The sequence below is a fragment of the Mastigoproctus giganteus genome, chromosome 4 (assembly GCF_048544385.1).
Source record: "Mastigoproctus giganteus isolate SK-2022 chromosome 4, ASM4854438v1, whole genome shotgun sequence".
NCBI classification, from domain to species: domain Eukaryota; kingdom Metazoa; phylum Arthropoda; class Arachnida; order Uropygi; family Thelyphonidae; genus Mastigoproctus; species Mastigoproctus giganteus.
The window spans coordinates 69,421,847-69,444,252 of NC_143578.1; the positions used below are offsets into that span (position 1 = coordinate 69,421,847).

At 36.8% G+C, this 22,406-nt stretch overlaps 1 protein-coding gene across 3 annotated transcripts in view; it reads left to right on the forward strand.

Annotated features, from left to right (window-relative positions):
- The window catches only part of LOC150086818 (centrosomal protein of 83 kDa-like), a 173,621-nt gene that overhangs the window by 115,080 nt on the left and 36,135 nt on the right, over positions 1-22,406 (forward strand). For all 3 annotated transcript variants that reach the window (XM_090371589.1, XM_090371588.1, XM_090371590.1), the window contains 2 exons: positions 9,919-10,108; positions 16,546-16,719. In XM_090371589.1, the coding sequence (XP_090227715.1) occupies positions 9,919-10,108; positions 16,546-16,719 (364 nt within the window). The remainder of the gene's footprint in view (positions 1-9,918; positions 10,109-16,545; positions 16,720-22,406) is intronic.

A 22,406-nucleotide genomic window follows, 5' to 3' on the forward strand; every position in this document is an offset into this window, starting at 1 on the left:
TACAGCATCAGCCAAAAAAAAAAAAAAAAGAAGACACTTCCCATTTCACCTATCCATTCCCTACAGTAGTTTGTATTGGAGGGAAAGGATATCAACTTCCACAACAACAGATTGTAGTAGTAGTGGTATGTGATGCAAGAGAGCAAGCATATGAGCTTATGCAGCATTAGCCAAAAAAAAAAAAAAAAAAATTACAAAACAATCCCCTCTAAATATTTGTCCAGTTCCTCCTTAAATTTATTTAACCTATCAACTTCCACAACGACAGATGGAAGTTTGTTCCAGCAATTAACCACCCGCTGGCTAAAGGCAAATTTCCGCACATCCATTCTACATCTGTCCTTCCTCAATTTCAATTTATGGCCCCTTAGGTTTGTAATCTGAATAAGTGGAAGAATCTCATCAAAATTCAGTGTGCTCAACCCATTCAAGGCCTTATACACCTCAATCAGATCATCTCGCAGGTGCCTAGTTTCCAGCTGCTGCAATTTGCAGAACTGTAGCCTCTCCTGGTAAGAGAATCCCTTCATTCCCCTGACCAATCTTGTAAATTGGATTGAAGTAAATTTGCTCAAGCAAATTTACATCCTTCCTAAAATGAGGCCTCCAGACCTGCACGCAGTACTCAAGGTGTGGCCTGACCATTGCCTTATACAGAGGGACAATCACTTCCTTTCCCTGCTAACAAAATTCATGTATATCATTGAGAACACCCCATGACCTTCCCTGGCAGCCTGTCTGCATTGCTCAGAAAACTTCATATCTGACTGCACAATTACTCCCAGGTCTTTTTCATTTTCTACCTCCTTAAGTGTAGTACCACACAGTTGGTACGTTTCTCTGGGGTTACTTCTACCCATATGCAGTACTTTGCATTTTTCAATGTTAAACTTCAGTTGCCACTTCTCAGCCCATCTGCCCAAATTTTCTAGATCCTGTTGCAGTAACATACTGTCTTTAACAACCCTGCCAACCTTTGTATCATCTGCAAACTTCGATACTAAACCTGATATACCTTCATCAATATCATTGATAAATATAAAAAACAACATTGGACCCAACACCGAACCCTGTGGGACTCCACTAATAACATTAGTCCACGAAGAGCAGCACCCATTGATTACCACCCTCTGTCTTCTCCCACTCAACCATCCTTTTATCCATTGTAGCAACTTACCCTTAATACCATTCTGCTCCAATTTGTACAGTAGTCTTCCATGCGCAACAGTGTCAAAAGCTTTCCTGAAATCCAAGTATATGATAAGAAAATTATTTTTTGCATCCAGTTCCTTTGTAATCACATCATAATAACCAATCAGATTTGTCAGACAAGACTTTCCCTTAAAAAAACCCATGCTATGTCTGAATTATTGCTGCAGTCTTGTCTAGATGATCCTGCAATGCATCTTTAACCAGTGACTCCATTATTTTACCCGACAGAAGTTAAACTAACTGGTCTGTAATTACTCGTGTCACCCTTCGATCCCCCTTTGTGAATTGGGGATACATTTGCACATCTCCAGTCCATGGAGACCTCCCCTGAGTCTAAGGATGCTCTCATAATTATGACTAAGGGTTTGCTTACTTCTTTTGCTGCCTCCTTTAATATAACTGGATAGATCCCATCCACCCCAGGTGTTTTTCTTATGTTTGACTTCAACAATTTCTTCTCCACTTTCTTCTCAGTTATTACAAAATCATTAAGCACCCTGTTACAATTTGATAACCTTGTGGCATTTTCAAACCTTAATAACCTCATGTGTGAATGTAGATGTTGTTCCAGCAATCAACCCCCACTGGCTAGAGGCAAACTTCCACACATCTATTCTACAACTGTTTACTCAGTTTGAATTTATCCCCCTCCATGTGCATAGTCTGAGCAAGAGGAAGAACCTATCTGCATTAAGCTTGGTTGTTTCATTCAAAGGCTTAAACACCTCAATCAGATCACCTTGCTAGTGCCTAGTCTGCAGATGCTGTAATTTTTAGAACTGAAGTCTTTCTTAGTAAGGGTACCCCTTTGTTCCCTTCACCAATCTCATTGTTCTTCTCTGTACTTATTTCAGCAGTTTTACATCTTTCCTAAAATGAGGCCTCCAGACCTGTATGTATTAATCAAGATGTGGCCTAATAATTGCTTTATACAATAAGATAATCACCACTTTATTCCTGTATATCATTGGCAAAATACCATGAGCTGTCCTGGCAGCCTGTCTGCATTGCTCACAATCTGACTGCACAATTACCTCCCTGTCCTTTTCATTTTCCACTATCCTGAGTGTAGTACCACACAGTTGATACATTACCCTGGGGTTACTGCTACCCATAACCATTACTTTGCATTTGTCAAAGTTAAACTTCAATTGCCATTTCTCAGCCCATTTCACCTAACTTTTTTAAGTCTGGATACAGTACCAAACTGTCATTTCTGTCATAACCACCCTGCCAACCTTTGTATCATCTCATCTGCAAACTTGGACATTAAGCCTGATATGCCTTCATCAATATCATTGATAAATATACATCAACGCTGAAGCCTGGGGGACTCCACTAATAACATTAGTCCATTAAGAGCAGTGTCCATTGATTATCACTGTCTTCTCCCACTCAACCAATCCTTTATACATAGCATCAACTTGCCCTTAACGCCACATGCTCCAGTAGTCAGAAGTCTTATGTGCAGTGGTATCAAAAGCTTATCTGAAATCCAGCTATATGATAAAATAATTTTTTGCATCCAGTTCCTTTGTGACCACATTGTAGTATCCAATCAAATTGATCAGACAAGATTTCCTCTTAGCAGTCCCATGTCTGAAGTGTAATTGCAGCATTTTCTAGATGATCCTACATTACTTCTTTAAGCACGACTCCATTATTTTCCCTGGAACAGAAGTCAAACTAACAAGTCTGTAATTAGTCGTGTCACCCTTTGATCCCCATCCCCCCCTTCTGAATTGGGGATACACCTGTCCCTGTGGACCTTCCTCAAATCGAGGATGTTTTCATAATTATGGCTAATGGTTCGCTTATTTCTTAATATAATTGGATAGATCCCATCCATTCACTTTCCTCCATCTTGTGTAGAAGGAGAGGATCAATTTGATCGATCCCCTTCCTTCTACACAAGTAAAGAAGTCTTTGCTGTTTTTCTTTACATCCTTTGCAAAAGATTTCTTTTAATCTGCCTTCGCTTGCCTAAACTTCTTTGTGACTTGATTACAGACCAGTTTATATCTAGTCTGTAATTCAAGTCACAAAGGTGACATGTGTTGCCTAATAATTTATATGCATCCTGTGCATTTTGCTTCTCTGCCACGAATGTCATTAGTTCATCTGACAACCATTTAGACCTAAACTTAAAGAGTATTTCTTAGTTGGTGTGAGTCTAGTAGCTTCTGTGATTAATTTCTTGAATGCTCTCATTTATAATTTGCTGATGGTAACATCATCAGTTAGTCCCATTGTATAGAATTTAAAAACTGTATGAGACCTCTCTCTAGTCACCTTTGCAAAAACCCTTCTCTTTACCCTTGGTGGTAGTTACTTCTTTCAGTAAATCCCAAATCAATACAGTTAATGGTTCTTTTATCTGCAGTTTCTTAATTCATGAATAATCACTGCTGATAATCAGATCAAGAGGGTATTACTCCCTCTTGTTGCTTCTTTAACAGGCTGCTGTAGAAAGCAGCCCTCCAGTAAAGTCTTGCTAGTGTGTGAAACTCGTGATCAATCCACAAGTTTCAAATCAATATCTGGAAAGTTAAATTTCTCCATTATAAGACATTCTGATTTCCTGGTCCACTGTATTTCTCTTTACAGTTATTTGTTGTGTTTCATCAGAGTCATTAGGCCTACAACACACCCCTACTCACATTTTTGCTTTCTGTGTGCTTATGTCACACCAAACTGACTCAACATTACATTGGCTCCCCGTGTCAACCGGATGCACTGCCTTAGATTTTATGTGCTTCTTAACTAAGAGCATAACCCCTCCCATCACCTCTCTCCTTTCTGTATATCCAGCTAGGATAGACTTCTGATTATGGTTGACATCATTTATTTATTTGATAAATGTAATGTATGTTTATGAATAATTAGTATAAATGGAAGACATGAATAAATGTTGTGTATTGGTGAATGAGTGCATGTTTTTTGAGCACAGGAGGGTCTCTCTGCCTTGGCTAAGCTCCATTTGGCTGATCCATGGGCAGTGGTTTGTGTGGGTAGTTGTATGAATGACAGTGAGTGTGTATGACAGTCTGTTTGGTTGGAGGTCACATCTGCTTTGGTGGATGTGACTGAGAGCTGTGCCATTGATGTATCTGATGGATATGGATTGCTTCTTTCCCAATGTGTTCTTTGTTCCTGAGAGTGGTGAATCTCCAAATGTGTGAAAATGAATGCAAATATTTATAAGAGTTATTGTTCCTGCCTTGGCTGACTTCTGTCAGCCACAGGTACTTGTTTGTATGGGTATTTGTGTGTATGACAGGCTACGTTTGGTTGGAGCTTTCAATCACATACAGCAATGCTGATGTGATCGAGAGCTATACAAGTATGCTAGATAATACTTGATGGATAAATATTACTTCCCCCAATGTGTTTCTCTATTCCACAGTGTGAATTCCTAAGTGTCCAAATGTGTGAAAATTAATGTAAATAGGTATAAATGTTATTGTTCCCCTATCTATATACAGGGTGTCTCAAAAATACATGGCATAACTTCAGAAATGAGTTCCTCATATGTAGACAATAAAAATATTTTATATCAACATAGTTCTGGAAATGCTTGGTACCCGAGTTATTAACCAGAATGTCTTATCTCCCGCAGGTGATAAGCACACTTCATGCACAGTGGCGCTCCCACACATTTCAGCCACCTAGCCCGCAATTACCTGAATTGAAAGTTTCCTGGTCAGTGGATAGGTAGAGGTGGGCTAACTGTCTAGCTTCCACACCCACTGATTTAAACCCACTAGCTTTCTTCTTGTGGGGCCATTTAAAGTCATTGGTGTATTCGACTCCAGTAGCTGATGTGGAAACTCCCCGCAATCGAATTGTGGCAGGTTGTGAGACAATACAAAACATGCCAGGAATTTGGAATCGTCTTCAGGAGTCCATGAGACGTCGATGTGAGGCCTGTATTCAGGCAGAAGGTGGACATTTTGAACAATTACTATAAGGTGATGTGAACAGTAAGTGTCATAGACAGACCTTCAAAACTTGGGAACCAAGCATTTCCGGAACTATGTTGATATAAAATATTTTTATTGTCTATATATGAGGAACTCATTCCTGAAGTTATGCCATATATTTTTGAGACGCCCTGTATACGTGGAGCAATATGGTCTTAGTTACTGATGCTCCCAAAACCCAACTACAACAACAAACAGCATCTTCAAGGGATGGGTCATTAGCTGTTCTCATAGTTTCTCTCTTTTTTTTTTTTTTTTTTTTTTTTGCACCATCATCTGAATCAAGTTTTTCAATGCAAACTTTAAAATTTTTTCCTGTTGTTTATAACTTCTGTTATGGTTGACTTTCCAACCTTGTAAAATTTTGCTTACAAAGATGCCTACCGGGCTAGCCAGGTGGGTAAAGTGCCTGCCTGGAAACCCAAAGGTCGCGGGTTCGAATCCCGCCTTGAGCTTGGATCAAAGTACTGCAAAAAACCTTGGGAGGTGCACTATGGCCACAGAAGCCGATGCGCCAACAACTACAAAAAAAAAATAATAATAAAAGCTAACAAAGATCCGCTTTCGTCTTTTGAAAGTCTATTTAAAATAGACTTTCAAATCTATTTAAATTTAAACGTTAAAAATTCCTGCTTCCTTTTAAAAGACAAAGACCGCCATAACTACAATAAAACTGTATATGTTTAGAATCTACTCATTCCTGTATCTAAACTTGAACTTTTAACTGTGTATCTCACTTGCACTTATGTTGTAATATCTGCTTACCCTTTTCTTTGTGGCACACTATGGCCATAGTTGCTAATGCACCTAAAAAATCTCTAAATCAACCAACCCTTTTCTTTTTTATTGATTGATGCTTATCTTTTTTTTACTGTTTTAGATTTTGCACCCCATGCCCAAAAAAATATCAGTGAACAGAAATATCAGATTACAAAATGTTATGCTTAGTTAGTACTGTATGTATAGGGTATGTCAAATTTATGTTAACACTTATATGGAAAAAACATTGTCAAAATTATTTTGATACATAATATTCCACATATACAATACAATAAATGTTGATTACAATAAATATTTCCATATAAGTGTCTGGATATATTGTTCAAGGTTTAGGCCTAAATGGTTGTCAGATGGACTAATGAGACATGTGGCAGAGAAGAAAAATGCATGGGATACATACAAATTAATGGGTGACATGGAAGCCTATGATAGATATAAGTTGGTCTGTAACCAAGTCACAAAGGAGATTAGGCAGGCAAAGGCAGACTACGAAAAATCCTTGGCAAAGGATGCAAAGAAAAACAGAAAGGAGTTCTTTACATACTTGAACTCGAGAAGGAAAGGGATGAATCAGATTGGTCCACTGGATATTGATGGTTCAACAGTTGAGGATCCTGCTCAGGTGGCTAACAATCTAAACGAGTATTTTGCATCTACATTCACGCATGAGGAGTTATTCAGGAAGGAGAATGATGTAGGTAAAGTAAACATTGGCAGTGAGCTGGATGATTTTGTAATAACTGAGAGGAAAGTGGAGGAGAGATTGTTGAGGATAAACATAAAAAAGGCACCTGGGGTGGATGGGATCTATCCAGTTATATTAAAGGAGGCAGCAAAGGAAGTATGCAAACCCCTAGCCATAATTATGAGAGCTTCTTTGGACTCAGGGGAGGTACCCATAGACTGGAGATGTGCAAATGTAACCCCAATTCACAAAGGAGGATCAAAGGCTGACACAAGTAATTATAGACCTGTTAGTTTAACTTCTGTTCCAGGTAAATTAATGGAGGCACTGGTTAAAGAAGCACTGCAGGATCATCTAGACAAGAATTCAGTTATAGCTCAGACGCAGCATGGTTTTGTTAAGGGCAGGTCTTGCCTGACCAATTTGATTGGATACTATGATGTAGTCACAAAAGAACTGGATGCAGGGAATAACTTTGATATTATATATTTGGATCTTAGAAAGGCTTTTGATACTGTTGCACATGGAAGACTGCTGCACAAATTGGAGCAGTGTGGCATTGGAGGCAAATTGCTGCTATGGATAAGGGGATGGTTGAGTGGCAGAAGACAGAGAGTGGTAATCAATGGACACTGCTCAACGTGGACTAATGTTATTAGTGGAGTTCCTCAAGGTTCAGTGTTGGGTCCATTGTTGTTTTCGGTGTTTATGAATGATATTGATGATGGGATATCAAGTTTAATGTCTACGTTTGCAGATGATACAAAGGTTGGCAGGGTCGTTAAGGACACTACTGACGCTATGCTGCTGCAACAGGATCTGGAAAGGTTGAACAGATGGGCTGAGAGGTGGCAAATGAAGTTTAACATTGACAAATGTAAAGTACTACATATGGGTAACAGTAACCCCAGAGCAATGTATCAACTCTGCGGTACTACACTGACAGTGGTGGAGAATGAAAAGGACCTGGGGGTAATTGTGCAGGCAGATATGAAGTTCTCTGAGCAGTGCAGACGAGCTGCAAGAGTAGCTCATGGTGTCTTGTCAATGATATACAGGAATTTTTCTAGCAGGGATAAGGAGGTGATTATTCCCTTGTATAAGGCAATGGTTAGGCCACATCTTAAGTACTGTATACAGGTCTGGAGGCCTCATTTCAAGAAGGATGTAGAGCTGCTGGAACGGGTACAGAGAAGGGCAACAAGATTAGTAAATGGAACAAAGGGTTGCTCTTACGAAGAAAGGCTTAAGTTTTGCAAATTACAGAGTCTGGAGACTAGGCACCGGCGAGGTGATCTGATAGAGGTGTATAAGGCTTTGAATGGTTTGAGCATGCTCAATGCCAATGGGATCTTCATCTTTCTCAGAATAATCACCTCAGAGGGCATAAATTCAAATTGAGGAAGGACGGATGTCGGATAGATGTGCGGAAATTTGCCTTTGGCCAGCGGGTGGTTGGTTGGTGGAACCGACTTCCATCACTTGTTGTTGAAGTTGATAGCCTAAACAAATTTAAAGCTCAACTGGACAGGTATTTCGAACGAACGGAGGGGTGAAATGGGAGAGGGTTTTTTTTTTTTTTTTTTTTTTTTTTTGGCTGATGCTGAATAAGCTTGCTTTCTTGCATCATATGCCTCTACTAATGCTAATGCTAACCAGCACTTACTGTAATTATTTTATGGTACCATCATAAAAATAAATAAATGCTGACTTGTTCAGATTATTGACGTTCGGATTTTTGGAATAATAATAAAATAGTGATTTTCTTGGTAGATGTCCATATTTAGGTAGCTCCCATGTCCTCTCTAGCTGAATGCAAGATGGCAAAGGTGTGAGAGAATGTAGTGTAATGTCTTGTTAATTAGTCTTCCTCTAAATATATGTTAAAAAAAAAAAAAAATGTACTTGTCTATGTGTAAGTGTGCAGGTGAACTGAATACGTGTAGAGTGAGTGTTGTCCCAATTAGACTGCAGGGAGACACCCTATTGGGAAACCCCTGAAGCATGGTGTGGAATCTGCAGATGCTGGCCTTACCTGACAAGTGTAGAGTGAGTGTTGTCCCAATTAGACTGCAGGGAGACACCCTATTGGGAAACCCCTGAAGCATGGTGTGGAATCTGCAGATGCTGGCCTTACCTGGCCAGTGTCAAAATTATGTTAAAACTTATATGGAAAAAACATTTATTGTAATCAACAAAACAGAGAAGTATTGTACATACATTTACAGTGTGATCTCCTCCCCCACGTAGGGTACGCTATGGTTTTACTCCCCTTCAATACCTGTTTTCCCACCTCGTATCCCAACCTTTTTGCCTGGTGGACTCTACCACTACAAAACTTTCTCTGCTCTTAACAGTTCCCTTCTTCGAAGGGTTGGCTCTTTGCTCAGTGGTGCTCCTCTGTCCCCTTTAACTTATGTTTCCCAGGTGGTCCAGGTAGCCTTCCTCTAATCCGCCTTCTTTTCTTCATCTGATCTGTCTCCCCTTTGTTCCACTCACCAATCTTGTTGCTCTTCTTTGTACTTATTCTAGCAACTCTACATCCTTCCTAAAATGAGGCCTCCAGACCTGTACGCAATACTCTACGTGTGGCCTGACCATTGCCTTGTGTGATTGACTTGGCGCATTATTACCCTAGCTGCCAATGCGCCATTAAAAACTAAATCAATCAATCAATCAACCATTGCCTTGTACAATGGGATAATCACCTTCCTGTCCCTGCTAGCAAAATTCCTATATATCATTGATAAGACTCCATGACCTGCCCTGACAGCCTGTCTGCACTGCTCAGCAAACTTCATATTGGACTGCACAATTACCCCTAGGTCTTTTTCACTTTCCACTTCCCTGAGTACCAACTGTGTAGTACACACAGTTGGTACGTTTCTCTTGGGTTATTGCTACCCATATGCAGTACTTTGCATTTATCAATGTTAAACTTCAGTTGTCACTTCTCGGTTCATTTGCAAAACTTATCTAGATCCAGTTGGAGTAGCACACTGTCTTTACTGTCGTTAACAATCCCTGCCAACCTTTGTATCATTTGAATTATATGAAATTCTATGGATTTGGCTCAAGTTGCTCTTAAAATGAAGAATTAGCAGATAGAGTAATAATTTTTTATGTTTATAATATTTCTTCACACAAGCTGCTTAATTTAAACTAAAAGTTAGGAAAAAAATGAAAAATTATCAGTGTCCATATTAATACTAGTAGCCAGTATTTAATTATTTTTCAATGTTTTCTATGCATTTATAGATCAAAACTGGAGGACAGACAGCGAGACTCTGCTGACATTGAAGGACTAAAGGAAGAAAATAGTACTCTTAAGGAAGCGATTGGACGCTTAAAGTTACAAGATTCTGAATTGTTAGCTGTTCAGAATGAACTATTACAACAGAGAGAGACATTAAAAGCAGCAGCAAATGAGGTGAACAAAAAGCTGGAGGCAAGTTGCAAACTTTTGACACTAAGGTAGATAATTTAAACTGTTAAAAAAAAAAAAAAAAAGTGGTATTTCTAATACAGTCAGTCCTCGTATAGCACGATAATTGTGTTCCTTGAAACCCTCGTGCAATATAAACAACAGGCCCTATGGGAAAAATAGGGTTAGGTGCCGACCACCCAAGATTGAACACACATTTGTAACCAAAACATTACCAAAAGCTTCTTCGTCTGAGCTGAAAAGAGAATGGGAAAAACATACAGGAGTGGTAGCAAGTGCAGTAACAGTCAGTACACGCCTCTTCAAAAATGGACTTGTAGCCTGTTGTTCTAAGAAGAAGCTCCTCCACCCAAAAAATGAAAAAGGCCTGATTAATTTGGTGTAAGGAGCATGTCAAACGAACCCCCAAGCAGTGGAAATCAGTTATTTTCTCGGATGAGAAGAAATTCATCCTGCATGGCTCTGATGGGAGACAAACGATTTGCCGTAGACGTAGTGAAGAATACTGTCCAGACTGTATGGTGTCTACAGTGAAATTCCCTACCAGCCAAATGATATGGGAGTAGGTCAACTGCAGTTTATAAAAGGTTCCATAAATGCCAATGGATAGCTATATTGGAAGGCAAATTCCTGCCAACCATTAGAGACCATTTCAACCTGCCAAGTAACTGCATCTTTCAGGACGACTCTGCTCCTTGTCATTGGGAAAAAATTTTAGTAGGCACTTCTGTAGTTACTTTAGCTTCATTTCTGCATTAGAGGTTCGACAGTAATGTGTTTACATTTGTTACAGGTGAAAAAATGGTTGGAAGAATGGTCCATTACAACTGTTAGCTGGCCAGGAAACAGCCCAGACCTGAATCCTATAGAGAACTGTTGGCATCATGTGGCATCTGCAGTTGCCAGAAAGAAACCAAAAACCCTTCGTGAACTTCAGGAAGCCATAATTCGTATTTGGAACTGTCAGTTAATTATCTTCAGAAATTGATCTTGCCAATGCCTTGATGGTGTGCTGCTGTCATCAGCAGAGTCAGAGGCGGTTCAACTAAATATTAGTTTGCACCTAGTGAATTTTCATTTTGTTTTCTATTTAAAATGATAAACTGAAGCAAATTGAGGGCTTCTGATAACATTTCAGCCATAATTGTCGTGTTTACCAAAACTGTTGTATAAAGGTTGCAAGTGCTCATTTTGGAACATTTTGAGAGCACCTGTCAAATATTAATTAGCTTTGCCTTAACTATTAATAAGTATCTTTTGTTTATATTTCTATTTGTAATGCTAGTCATTAATGTAACATACCAACGCGAAAAAGGGTTAGAAATGTGAAATTCCCAGGTGATGCGTTTTCTTTGAACACCAGTGTATATATATATATATAACCGATATTAAATCAAAACTAATGGCAGTAGCATAGCAAAACTGTTGAGCAAAAATAATAAATTAAACATAACGATTAATAATGTTTTGCATGATGATCAAGTGCAAGCTCTGGTGTTGATGTGGACAGCTGAGAGCTTGATGGGCCTCTCAATTTAGATCTTTCGAGGGCATCCACCGTGTTATTCAAGCTCTCATATAGGCCCATAACAACGCTGAGTTGTCGCCTGATTTTCTTACACTCCTTACATCACGCACACACACAAAGACATCCCCCATGGCAATATCATGTCCTGTACCCAATTGCTCCCCAAACATCATGCAAGCAGTGCATTTTAAAATGCTGTGATTCAGAGGGCCACTGCACCCCCTCAGTTCTCCCCCGAGCCACAGCACTCCCATTAGCTTGAGTCTTTTGCTTTGCTGCTCTGGTCTGAGTCATGATTTCGATTTAATTTCAATTTCAGTACAAAATTATAACCCTAAACTTGTATCCCAACACAGTTATAACGCTATATATATTTTTCAGTATCGAGTATTATCTACGAGTTCCGTTTATATAACTTCCATATCAAGTTGTGTTAATTAATTATGTTATGTTTGTAAAGTCGTTATATGTATTTAGTTAAAAAGTACGATTTAATTGACAATATTATATTATAGACTATACTAAGCTTACGCTATCTAATTCGGGATATAACGTATCATATAACAATGGCGGCAAGTTACGAACAGTAAATATACGGACACTTAAGTATTAATTAACTTCCAAATCTCACTAGTGTCTGTCTCAATTCAGAATAAACTAAGGATCCTGACTAGGTCTATAAGCTACTTATAGAAAATAATTTGATATAACAATTGGTCAATAAAGCAGCTAAATATGGCTAAAAAACTTCTCGTTTTTTAGTGGAGCTGCAACTTGTAACACGTGGATTTTGATACCCTTACCGATACTAAGTAATACCTACAAAATTTCTGTCTAAGTTAAACTTTAAACTAAGTATCATAACTAGGAATATAAAGCTACTCTAGAAAATAATTTAATATGCCAATTTAAGCTAATAAAACAGAAAAAACTTCTCTATTCCAGGAGCAGCAAAAAACTTTGCCTGCACAAGGCTACTCTCGTTCTCAATATGTTCCAAAGGTGTTTTTCCTTCTGCTTGGAAATTTGCTCATATCCAGCCAGTTCCTAAAAAGGGTGACAAATCCCTCCCATCCAATTATCGTCCCATTTGCAATTACTTCTACTCTTTCTAAAGTAATACTTTAGAAACTCTTAAACTACCTAGAAACCTTCCATCTGATCAACGATCGCAGTATGGATTCCGTCAGCATCAATCCACTGGCGATGTTTGGTGAAACATAAGCAGTTGCTCTTGACATCTCAAAGGCTTTCAATCTTGTTTGGCATAAAGGTCGTCTAAACAAGCTTCCATCTTATGGTTTGCCAACTATTTTTTGTAATTGGTTATCCAGTTTTCTCTCTGATCAGTCACTGAGGGTGATGGTAGATAGCTCTCTGTCTTCTAACTTCTCCACTAATGCTGGTGTCCCCCCCAAAGTTCAGTTCTTTCCCTCACTCTTTTCCTCTTGTATATTAATGACCCTCTTCCACTGACTGGAAATCCTATACATAGTTTTGCCGAAGATAGCACGTTGCATTCCACTTTCCATTTTGAGAAATCTTGCCCTGCTCAATCAGCTTCAACTTCTCGAATATCCGCTACCAATTCCTTAAATGCCATTCTCCAGGTAATTCTCCAGTGAGGCAAAGACAACTTAGTTGATTTCAATTCTTCTAAAACTCAGTCTTGTCTTATATCTTGCAAAGGATTCTTCTGCTCCTATGCTTATCTTTGGTGACACTACGATTTCTAGGTAAGATGATATATCTCTTCTGGGGATTACCCTGACTTCTAATCTCTCTTGGCACAAGTACATTACAAATATTGCTTCCACTGCATCAAAAAAAAAACTCAGTTTTCTATTTCGCTCTCAGCATTACTTGTCTTCCAAACAGTTGTTCACCCTGTACAAATCACAAATCCACCCTATCATGGAATATTGTTCACACATCTGGGGCAGTGCCTCCAAAACCTCTCTCAGGCTTCTAGATTCCATTCAGAAGAGAGCAGTTAGGTTAATTAATGACTCATCTCTAACAGAGTCTCTCCACTCGCTGTCTCATAGATGTACTGTTTCTGCTGAATGCCTTTTCTACAGATACACAGATACTTCCATGGGCACTGTTCTTCTGAATTGGCTTCTATAATTCCTACCCTCTCTTTCAAAACAGTCTGAACACATGCCGCCACCAGCCAACATCCATTTACAGTCCAACTTCAAACTCACAGAACCAACTTTTCATCTTCCTCGTTTGTTCATTCAACTGCCATTTTCTGGAACAACATTCCTTCATATGTATTTCCTGAAAATTACAGTCTACAGAAGTTCTAATGTCAACAAATATTTTCTTTCATCTTCTCAGCCTCCAACTCAAGCACAGTACTAAATACTATAGGTTCTAATACTTCTCATGTTCGCACGTCACCACCAAATACGGAGGATGCGGCAAGGTCAGGGAATGATAACCGCATATCCCCGAGCAGTATGGCCTTAGTTGCTAATGCTCCTGAACAAAAAATAACAAATAACAAATAACTTCTCATGTTTGGGTTTTCTTAAAAAAAAAAAAAAAAAGACTAGGTAACCTTTCCAGATCCATCATTGTTTTAATCTATTGCAGACTTTTTTTTTTTTTTTTTTTTTTCTCTAGTATTCTAATCTAAATTGGATAATATCTAATGCATCATGCTTTGGAATAGCTGTTTCCATAGTTTTAATGTGGGCTGAATAACAACCTTAACAACCCAAATTTGGTGTAACAACCTATCTCTGTATTGGCGCATTATAGCCTTAGTTGGTAATGCACCATTAAAATCCATTCCTATCTCTGTACCTGTATAATTTTGCTCACCCTTCAACTGGAAACAAGTTACAGTGTTTATTTTAGGCATACAGTATTTTGTTCTGACTATTCGTTTTCTCTGCTGTGACCTGTGGACAAACTCCCTTTAATTCTATCCTGTGCTAAGATTTTTACAGATCTTAGAAGGGGTGGTTTAACAGATAATTGTGTAAGAGAAAAATTTAGATATTACAATATTTTATTATTATATATTTTTTTAAATATTGAAAAATAAATTACATTGTCTAACTAATTTAGCCAAATAGATAGACTTTTGGGACACAAGTTTATGAATGTGTTTCATGGGAACTGATAATTATATTTAGAATTAGTACAAACCGATGCTTTGATATAAATAGCAGTATATACAGATAACTTTAATGCATTTACTTATAAAGAATTAAGTTTAATGTTTTAAATGACCAAAAAATCTTAAATTGAAATGAAAAGCTGAGATGCATAAAATTTCATTGAGAATATAATTTGCTGAGACACTAAGAATATGGCCTGTTGTTATATTCTCAGTGTAGTGCTTTGAGAATTTTGGTTTGAAGAAGCAGGTTTCCCAAATGGTTCTTATTTTTCCTTTTTTTTGTTATTGGTCCTTTTTTTTTAAACTAAGATTTTCACAAGAAGAAAAAATTTTCAACTTTCACCATTACATTTTACTAATTGCTTTTTATTAGAAGTAATATCTTTTTGTATTGGAGTAGTTATAGTAATTTATGTATAGTAACCATCATCTGTATTTCCTTTTCACTCAGTAGTAAAAAACTGTGCATTATTTTACTTCATTGATGATAAACTTGATGAGGTGCAAATTGGTTTGGTAGTGGTCTTGAAAAAGTCAGCATTTGAACACTGATCTCCCCCCACACACAAATGAATCATATGCCATCTCATAAAATTTCATTGCTTTTTCTTCAGATGTAGCTGAACACGCCATTATCTAGTCCAAAAGTTGTTTGAGGATTTTTGAATGGCTTTTTGTTGCTTAGTAGATAAACCAAATCCTAAATTTTTGTTAACTTACTGTGATATTTTACCTGCTCAATTTGGCACTCAAGATTTCAGTATTGGTTGTCAAGTCCTTATATAATGATATTTATTCCCACAAAAGACCAAGAGCCAAGTATTTCACTTTAAGGCTTGAGCTTATGTTCAGCGTAGAAATAAATACCACTATCCGTGGTTTTGCTTAAGCTCCTGATATTTTTTTAAAATCATACAGTTAAGAAAAGATGAATTTGCTATATATTTAAAAATTCGAGACTGCTAGAACAGCTTCTTCAAAGAATACTGGCCTCTCATCAGCTTTTAAGTGGTCTCCATCATCAGAACAGGGACGATTTTATATATAAATTGCAGTATGCTGCCCTGTGGGAAAGACATCTTTTATTTATTGAAAATATTTAAGAAATGAACGTTCCTTTATACTCTATATGGCTAAGCCCAGAAGAGTTTACAACTTCATTGTAACTATTTTATTGCAGTTTAAATAACAGCACAGCAGCATAAAAATGGGCTATGCACTTTTTGTGGAACAATGCAGTTCAGTTATTAAACTAGTTAAGTACATGCAACATATTTTAGCATATTTTTTCTGAAAATTAAAATAAAATAATAATATTTTCATATTTGCTTATAAAGTGGAGATAAATATAGTTTTATTGTACAGGGTGTCCCAAAAGTCACTATCTATTATGCTAAATAAGGCAAATTTAATGACAATATTATACGTATATTTGGGTCTGGAAAGAAAATATAATAATTAATAAATTTTAAATTATGAAAAGTTGCAATGTAAATACCTATATTTTGTAGAAAAATATGCATATAATCATGTCATTTGGACATTTTTATGAAATTCATTTTATTTAGCCAAATAGATAGTGACTTTTGGGACACATTATACTAAATTAATATTTTGGGTATTTTAGCATTTTAATCCTGAAGCATATCTTCTAACATCAGTAGAAAAAAATATTTGTTAGAACATGTTAGAAGAACTAATATGCTCCCAATCTTTTTTTAGCATTGATTGAAACTGTATTTTTGATTGATTTCATTGATTGAAACTGTATAGTTGGCAACAGTTGAGGCAGCCAAATCAAAGGAAATAGAAGAGAAAAGTTTCCTTCAGTATCAAGTAAACTGGGAACAAGAAAAACGCCAGTATCAGCGTCGTGTAGAGGAATTACAAAAACAGATTGCAGATATAAACTCTAAAACAACAAAGGAGAATCAAGAATTAAGAAATGTAAGCCTAATATTTGTGGTACACAATCTATAAATTTGGATAGATAACCACATCATTTCATGCTCCTGCTTTTAATTGAATCAAATTATAAATATGCCATTATTAAATACGATAGAACCTCAAAAATGTATAATTTTCAGACATCAGTATGTTTTCAATTTTTTTCCAAGTGTAGTGAACTGTACAATGGCAGAGGGAAAATAGGCTAGCCAGACTTGTGCTGGATTTGTACATTATATCCATTAATAAGTTTCAAACACCAATTTCTTTTTGTTTTACATATTTACTAGACTGTATGTCATTGTTATTATGTATTTGCAAAGTAAGAAATCATTGATTTTGTAAGACATTCAATACCAGTTTCACAATATAGTACAGTAGTATTTGTTTAGTTTTTAAAATGATTCAATTTCTATCATATTGCACTATTTTTACCTTATTAAAATGACTGGATAATCACGTTTATACTGGAGGCAGCATTTGTACCTGCCTTATTTATTTAGTATTAATTATATAGTGCATGGAAGAAAAAAGGTGAAAAGTAAATAAGAAATTACAAATTATATACACTTCCTTCCTCACATAGGTAACTATCCAGTTGACCTTTGAATTTCTTCATATTGTCAGCCTTGACTCTCTGCAGTGGCAACTTGTTCCAGCAATCATTAGGCTACTTTTGTAATTCTTCATAACAGTAAAAATTCCACCTTCATTCATTTAGAGCCCTATAAACTTCACTCAGGTTCTGACTGAGGTTTATAGGGCTCTATAAACCTCATTTATTTGATTGAAGGGTTTATTTCAATCAGGTTGAAATAAACCTGAAAATTTTCAGGTTTATTTCAAATTTTGCATGCTTCGCAAATTTGAAGCCATATCTTGCTTCCATAGCCTAGTGGTCAGCAGCAGGAGTGCAGTAGTACACAATCTTTGAGTAGACTGGGTTTCAAGCCCCTAACTGCTAAATACAGTTGATCTGCCAACCCACACTGGACCAGCATAGCAGATTATGATCCACTTCCCTCAACATGAATCGTTGAAGAAGCTTCCATCCTGCTGCAATTTACCTTTTTAATTAATCTTGCTTCTGCAATGTAGTAGCATTGAATATTATTTCACATTCTCATCTTTATTAATTGCAAAATCAATAATAAATCTTTCAAAAACAACTAGGGAAAGACTGTAAGTGTGTATTGAACTAGTGGGAGAAGTAACCTGAAACTAAAGAAACACAGCATCTGTGCTTGTTCAGTAGCATGAAACTCTTCCATCAAAAAACCAAATAGTTGCAGTGATGGTGGTGGGTCACATGACAGGTTCTCATGTGCAGTTTCTGTATTAACCAGTGAGCAAATCACTTCAGAAACTATTCTAGCAGAAGTTTGGCTATGAGGTACTAGAAGAGTATACCTGGTTCTTCATGCCAGGGATAGAGCAGGTGAGTGTATATTTAACCATCTGGAATAAGTAGCTGGTCAACAACACAAACAACATACCAGAACACTACACTACAGGACATTTGCACCAATACAGTAATTGGCCTTTTCAGAATGATATCTTCACATAATACACTATGGAGTTGCCATAGTTTGGCTACACATACTAATTAAAAAAAAAAAAAAAAAAATATATATATATATATAATAGTGTTTTTTTTTTTTGTAAAAAAAAACAGGTGACTGTACTAATTCTTTGCTATCAGGTAAAATTGAAAATTAAAAGGATATGAAAAGTACTCTGAAAATATTTTTTTTCTGATATTGTTACTTTAGTAGTAATGTTTTTAGAATAAGAACAACAAATTAAGTGTATTAACACACAGTTTATTAAGCATAAATTTATTATTCAAGTATATAAAAAAAAAGAAGTAAAATGTGAGAAAACAAGTAAAAAATAACAATAAAAATAATTTCATAATAAAGTTTTTGTAGAATATTCCAAATTTTTATTAAGATCTCATCCGACAAATGGGTCGGCAATCTTTTTTTGAGTGAAGAGCCATTTTTGATCTAATTAAAAAAAAGAACGAGAGAATCCGAAGAGTTGCACCCCAGCGCAAGCTGGGAGGGAAGGGGAGGGTGAGAGTTTTTTAAGAAATGGAATAGAGTGGGAAGGTGATTATTAAAAGATATATATATATTTTTTGAAATATTATTTATTAATACTGAAAAACGTAATTATCCAATTAGGTACAAATTAGACTTTTGCTGATGAACTTGAGCAAGTGTCTCTCAACATCATGTATGTTGTAATTAATTAAACATGCTCACATTGTTCAGATGACAGTTTCTTGATTTATTTTTAATATAGTTAATGTTCAAAAATATTTGCTCGCAGAAATACGTCGAACCAAAAACTGAGAAGTCCAAATGCAAGTATTTTCAAATTTATATATGGGTCCGGTAATGCAGACCAATTAATTTACGGACCCATATTTATATATGGATCTGTAAAATGCAGACCAATTTGGTCAGCATTTTAAAGTCATCTATCACCATTCATTTGTGTAGAATTGCAAGTTTTAAGGCATTTTAGTCTTGCACTCCACATGTCCTTGATTTTTAAGTCCTCTTAACTCCATTTCAAATTGGGCTTCATGTGAGCTGTAAAGTTAACGAGCCACAGGTTACCTACCCCTGCCCTATGCCGACTTCTTTTCTTCCTCTTTGTGTGTGTCGGTTGCTGAATGATGTTTCCGAAGCAGCCACGAATCGACATATTTTGCTGGATCGAAGCGGTGAGCTACAATTTTAAGAAACAGTAGTGAAGAAACTGTTTTTGTCATCAATGAAGCGCTGGTTGGGTAGGCGATCAGATTCATTTGTGAAAATCCTCTTTCATTTAACTGCAACCTAATTGACAGTTTTCTAACTTCACTTTCATCGACATCTAACCATGAAGAGCAGTGGCCACTAATAACTACTCAGCCACTCCTTTTATTTTTATTTGTAGCAGTAACTTCCCTCTAATGCCCTACCACACCAATTTGTACAACAGTCATGTGGAACAGGATCAAAAGCTTTACTGAAATTTAAAATATATCATGTCAATTATTTTTTGTATCTGGTTTCTTTGTAACCGTCTTATTGGTAGCTGACAAAATTAGTCAGAGAAGGTCTACTTAACAAATGCATGTGATTGCACAGATTTGTTAAGAGGTAGATCATATAACAGGCGCCTCCGTAGCCAGGTGGGCAGGAGCAGCAGTGCGTAGCACACGCTTCTTGATCAGACCGGGGTTCGAGCCCATGACCACCAAATGCGGAGTATGCGGAAAGATCAGGGAATGACCACCGCATATCCCCAGAGCAATATGGCCTTAGTTGCTAATGCTCCTAAAAACCAAAATAACAAACAAATCATATAACTGCATTCCTCTCAAAATGATCTTCACTACTTCTTTAGTCCACCTTGTTATTTTCCCTGGAACAAGGCCAACTAACAGGTCTATAATTATTCTTTGCCTTTTAATCTCCCTTTGTGAATTAGAGGGCGGGGGGGGGGGGGGGGGGGGGGGGGGGGGAAGAGAGAGAGAGAGAGCCAGATTTGCATGTCTCGGGTCTGTATCTTCCCTGAATTCATAGATGCTCCCATAATTATGTCTAAAAGTTTGCTTACCTCCCTTGCTTCTTCTTTAAGTATAACTGCAGATTTCATCTGCCCCAGGTGCTTTTTACTTTTAGGTTCAACAATTTCGCTTCCACTTTCCTCTTAATCCAAAATTATTTAGTTCCCAATTTAGGTATACTTCTGGCAACTCCATCCCTAAAAACTTTTACATATATGCAAAATACTTATTCAATTTGCCAGGAACCAGAACATGATTATCAATAATCATGCCATCCATATATAGTGGACAAATGAGGATCCATCCCTTTTCTTCTAGTATTAACACACACAAAGAATTTTTTCGCTACTTTTCTCTGGATTCTTGAAATCCAAAGACTTCTCATAATCTGCCTTAGCGTGCCTAACTCCTTAAATGACTTGACTGAAACCTAATTTTTCTTCTCTGCCACTAATCTCAGCAGATCTAACATCCATTTAGGTCTAAGCCTTGAACAATATCCCTTAGTTGGGATAAAAAGCCTAGTAGCTTCTACAGTTACTTCACTGAATTTAAAATTCCCATTTCAACAAAAATGTCTGAGACCATTGTTAGTCACCTTTACAAAAGAGCATAATTCCTACCCTTTACCTGTGATAGTATTTATATCTTTAAGAAGATCCCACTTCAGGTAAAGGAACCACTAGGTAGCAGTGATCATATCAATACAGTGTGACCACTACCACCTAGTGGTTCTTTTACCGAAGAGTCCAAATGCATGAAGAATTATTGAAAAAAGTCACAAGGGGGCTATGTCTGGCAAGTTGGGTGCATGTTTACACACACACACACACACAAGAATTTAATGATTTTTGGACAGAAACTAGCAAACAGAGTGCCTTGTGTGCCGGAGTGCATTGTCTTGATGGAGCAGCCAACTGTCCTTCCACAATTCAGGTTTCTTCCTTTGAACTGTTCCACACAGCCTTGTTAGAACTTCAATGTAGTATATTTGATTGACAGTCTGATTTGGTGGGATGTGTTCAGCCATAATAATTCCTTTAATATTGAAGAAAACAAGAAGCATGGTTTTCATTTTTGACATCCTTTCTTTTTTTTTTTTTTTTTTGGTGTGTGGGGGATTGTTTTGTCTTCCATTGTACTGACTGTCTTTATTTTCTAGATCGTACTGGAGCAGCCATCTTTTATCACAACTAATTACAGCACTCAGAAAGTCTGGATCTTCTTCAGTTTTTTTTTTCTTCAAAACTTCGAAGTCTTCTCATTCTTTGAATTTCATTCAAAATTTTTGGCACCATCTTTGCAGTCATTTTTCTCATGCCTAAATTTTCATTTAAAATTTCTGTTTCTTTGTCCTGCTGAGTTCTAATACAACCATTCTAATGCTTAAATGACAGTCACTTCTAATCAGTGCCCTTACCTCGCCCACATTTTCATCAATACTGTTGTCCTGAGGTCGAGGATTTCCTGTGCGGACGTGCCTTTCTGCCGCTCTTGGAATAGAGAAGTTTTTTCTGATTTATTTTCTGCCTTATTAGTTTAAATTGACATATTAACTTATTTCTAGAGTAGCTTTATATTCCTATTTACGGTACTTAAAGTTAAAATAACTTAGATAGAGATTTTGTAGGTATTACTTAGTATCGGAAAGGGTATCAAATCCACGTGTTTACCGTTCATAAACGGCCGCCATTGCTACGTGAAAATTAATCAGTAAAATCTATTAATCTTGTCGAACTTCACTGGCAATTAAATTGTAATTTTAACTATACATATAACCACTTAGGTTACGGAACATAAATAATTAGTAAAAATAAATAATTAATACATAACTTGATACAGAAGTTATATAAAGGGATTTCGTAGATAACACTCGTTACTGAAGCGCGATACAGCATATCCGGAATTCGATAGCATTAGCTTTGTATAGTATAGTGCATAATATAATATTGTCAATTAATCAGTACATCTATTAATCTTGTTAAACTTCATTGTCAATTAAATTGTACTTTTAACTATATATATATAACGACTTAGAGTACAAACGTAGCAAATAATTAATACATACTTGATACGGAAGTTATATAAAGGGAACTCGTAGATAACACTCGATACCGAA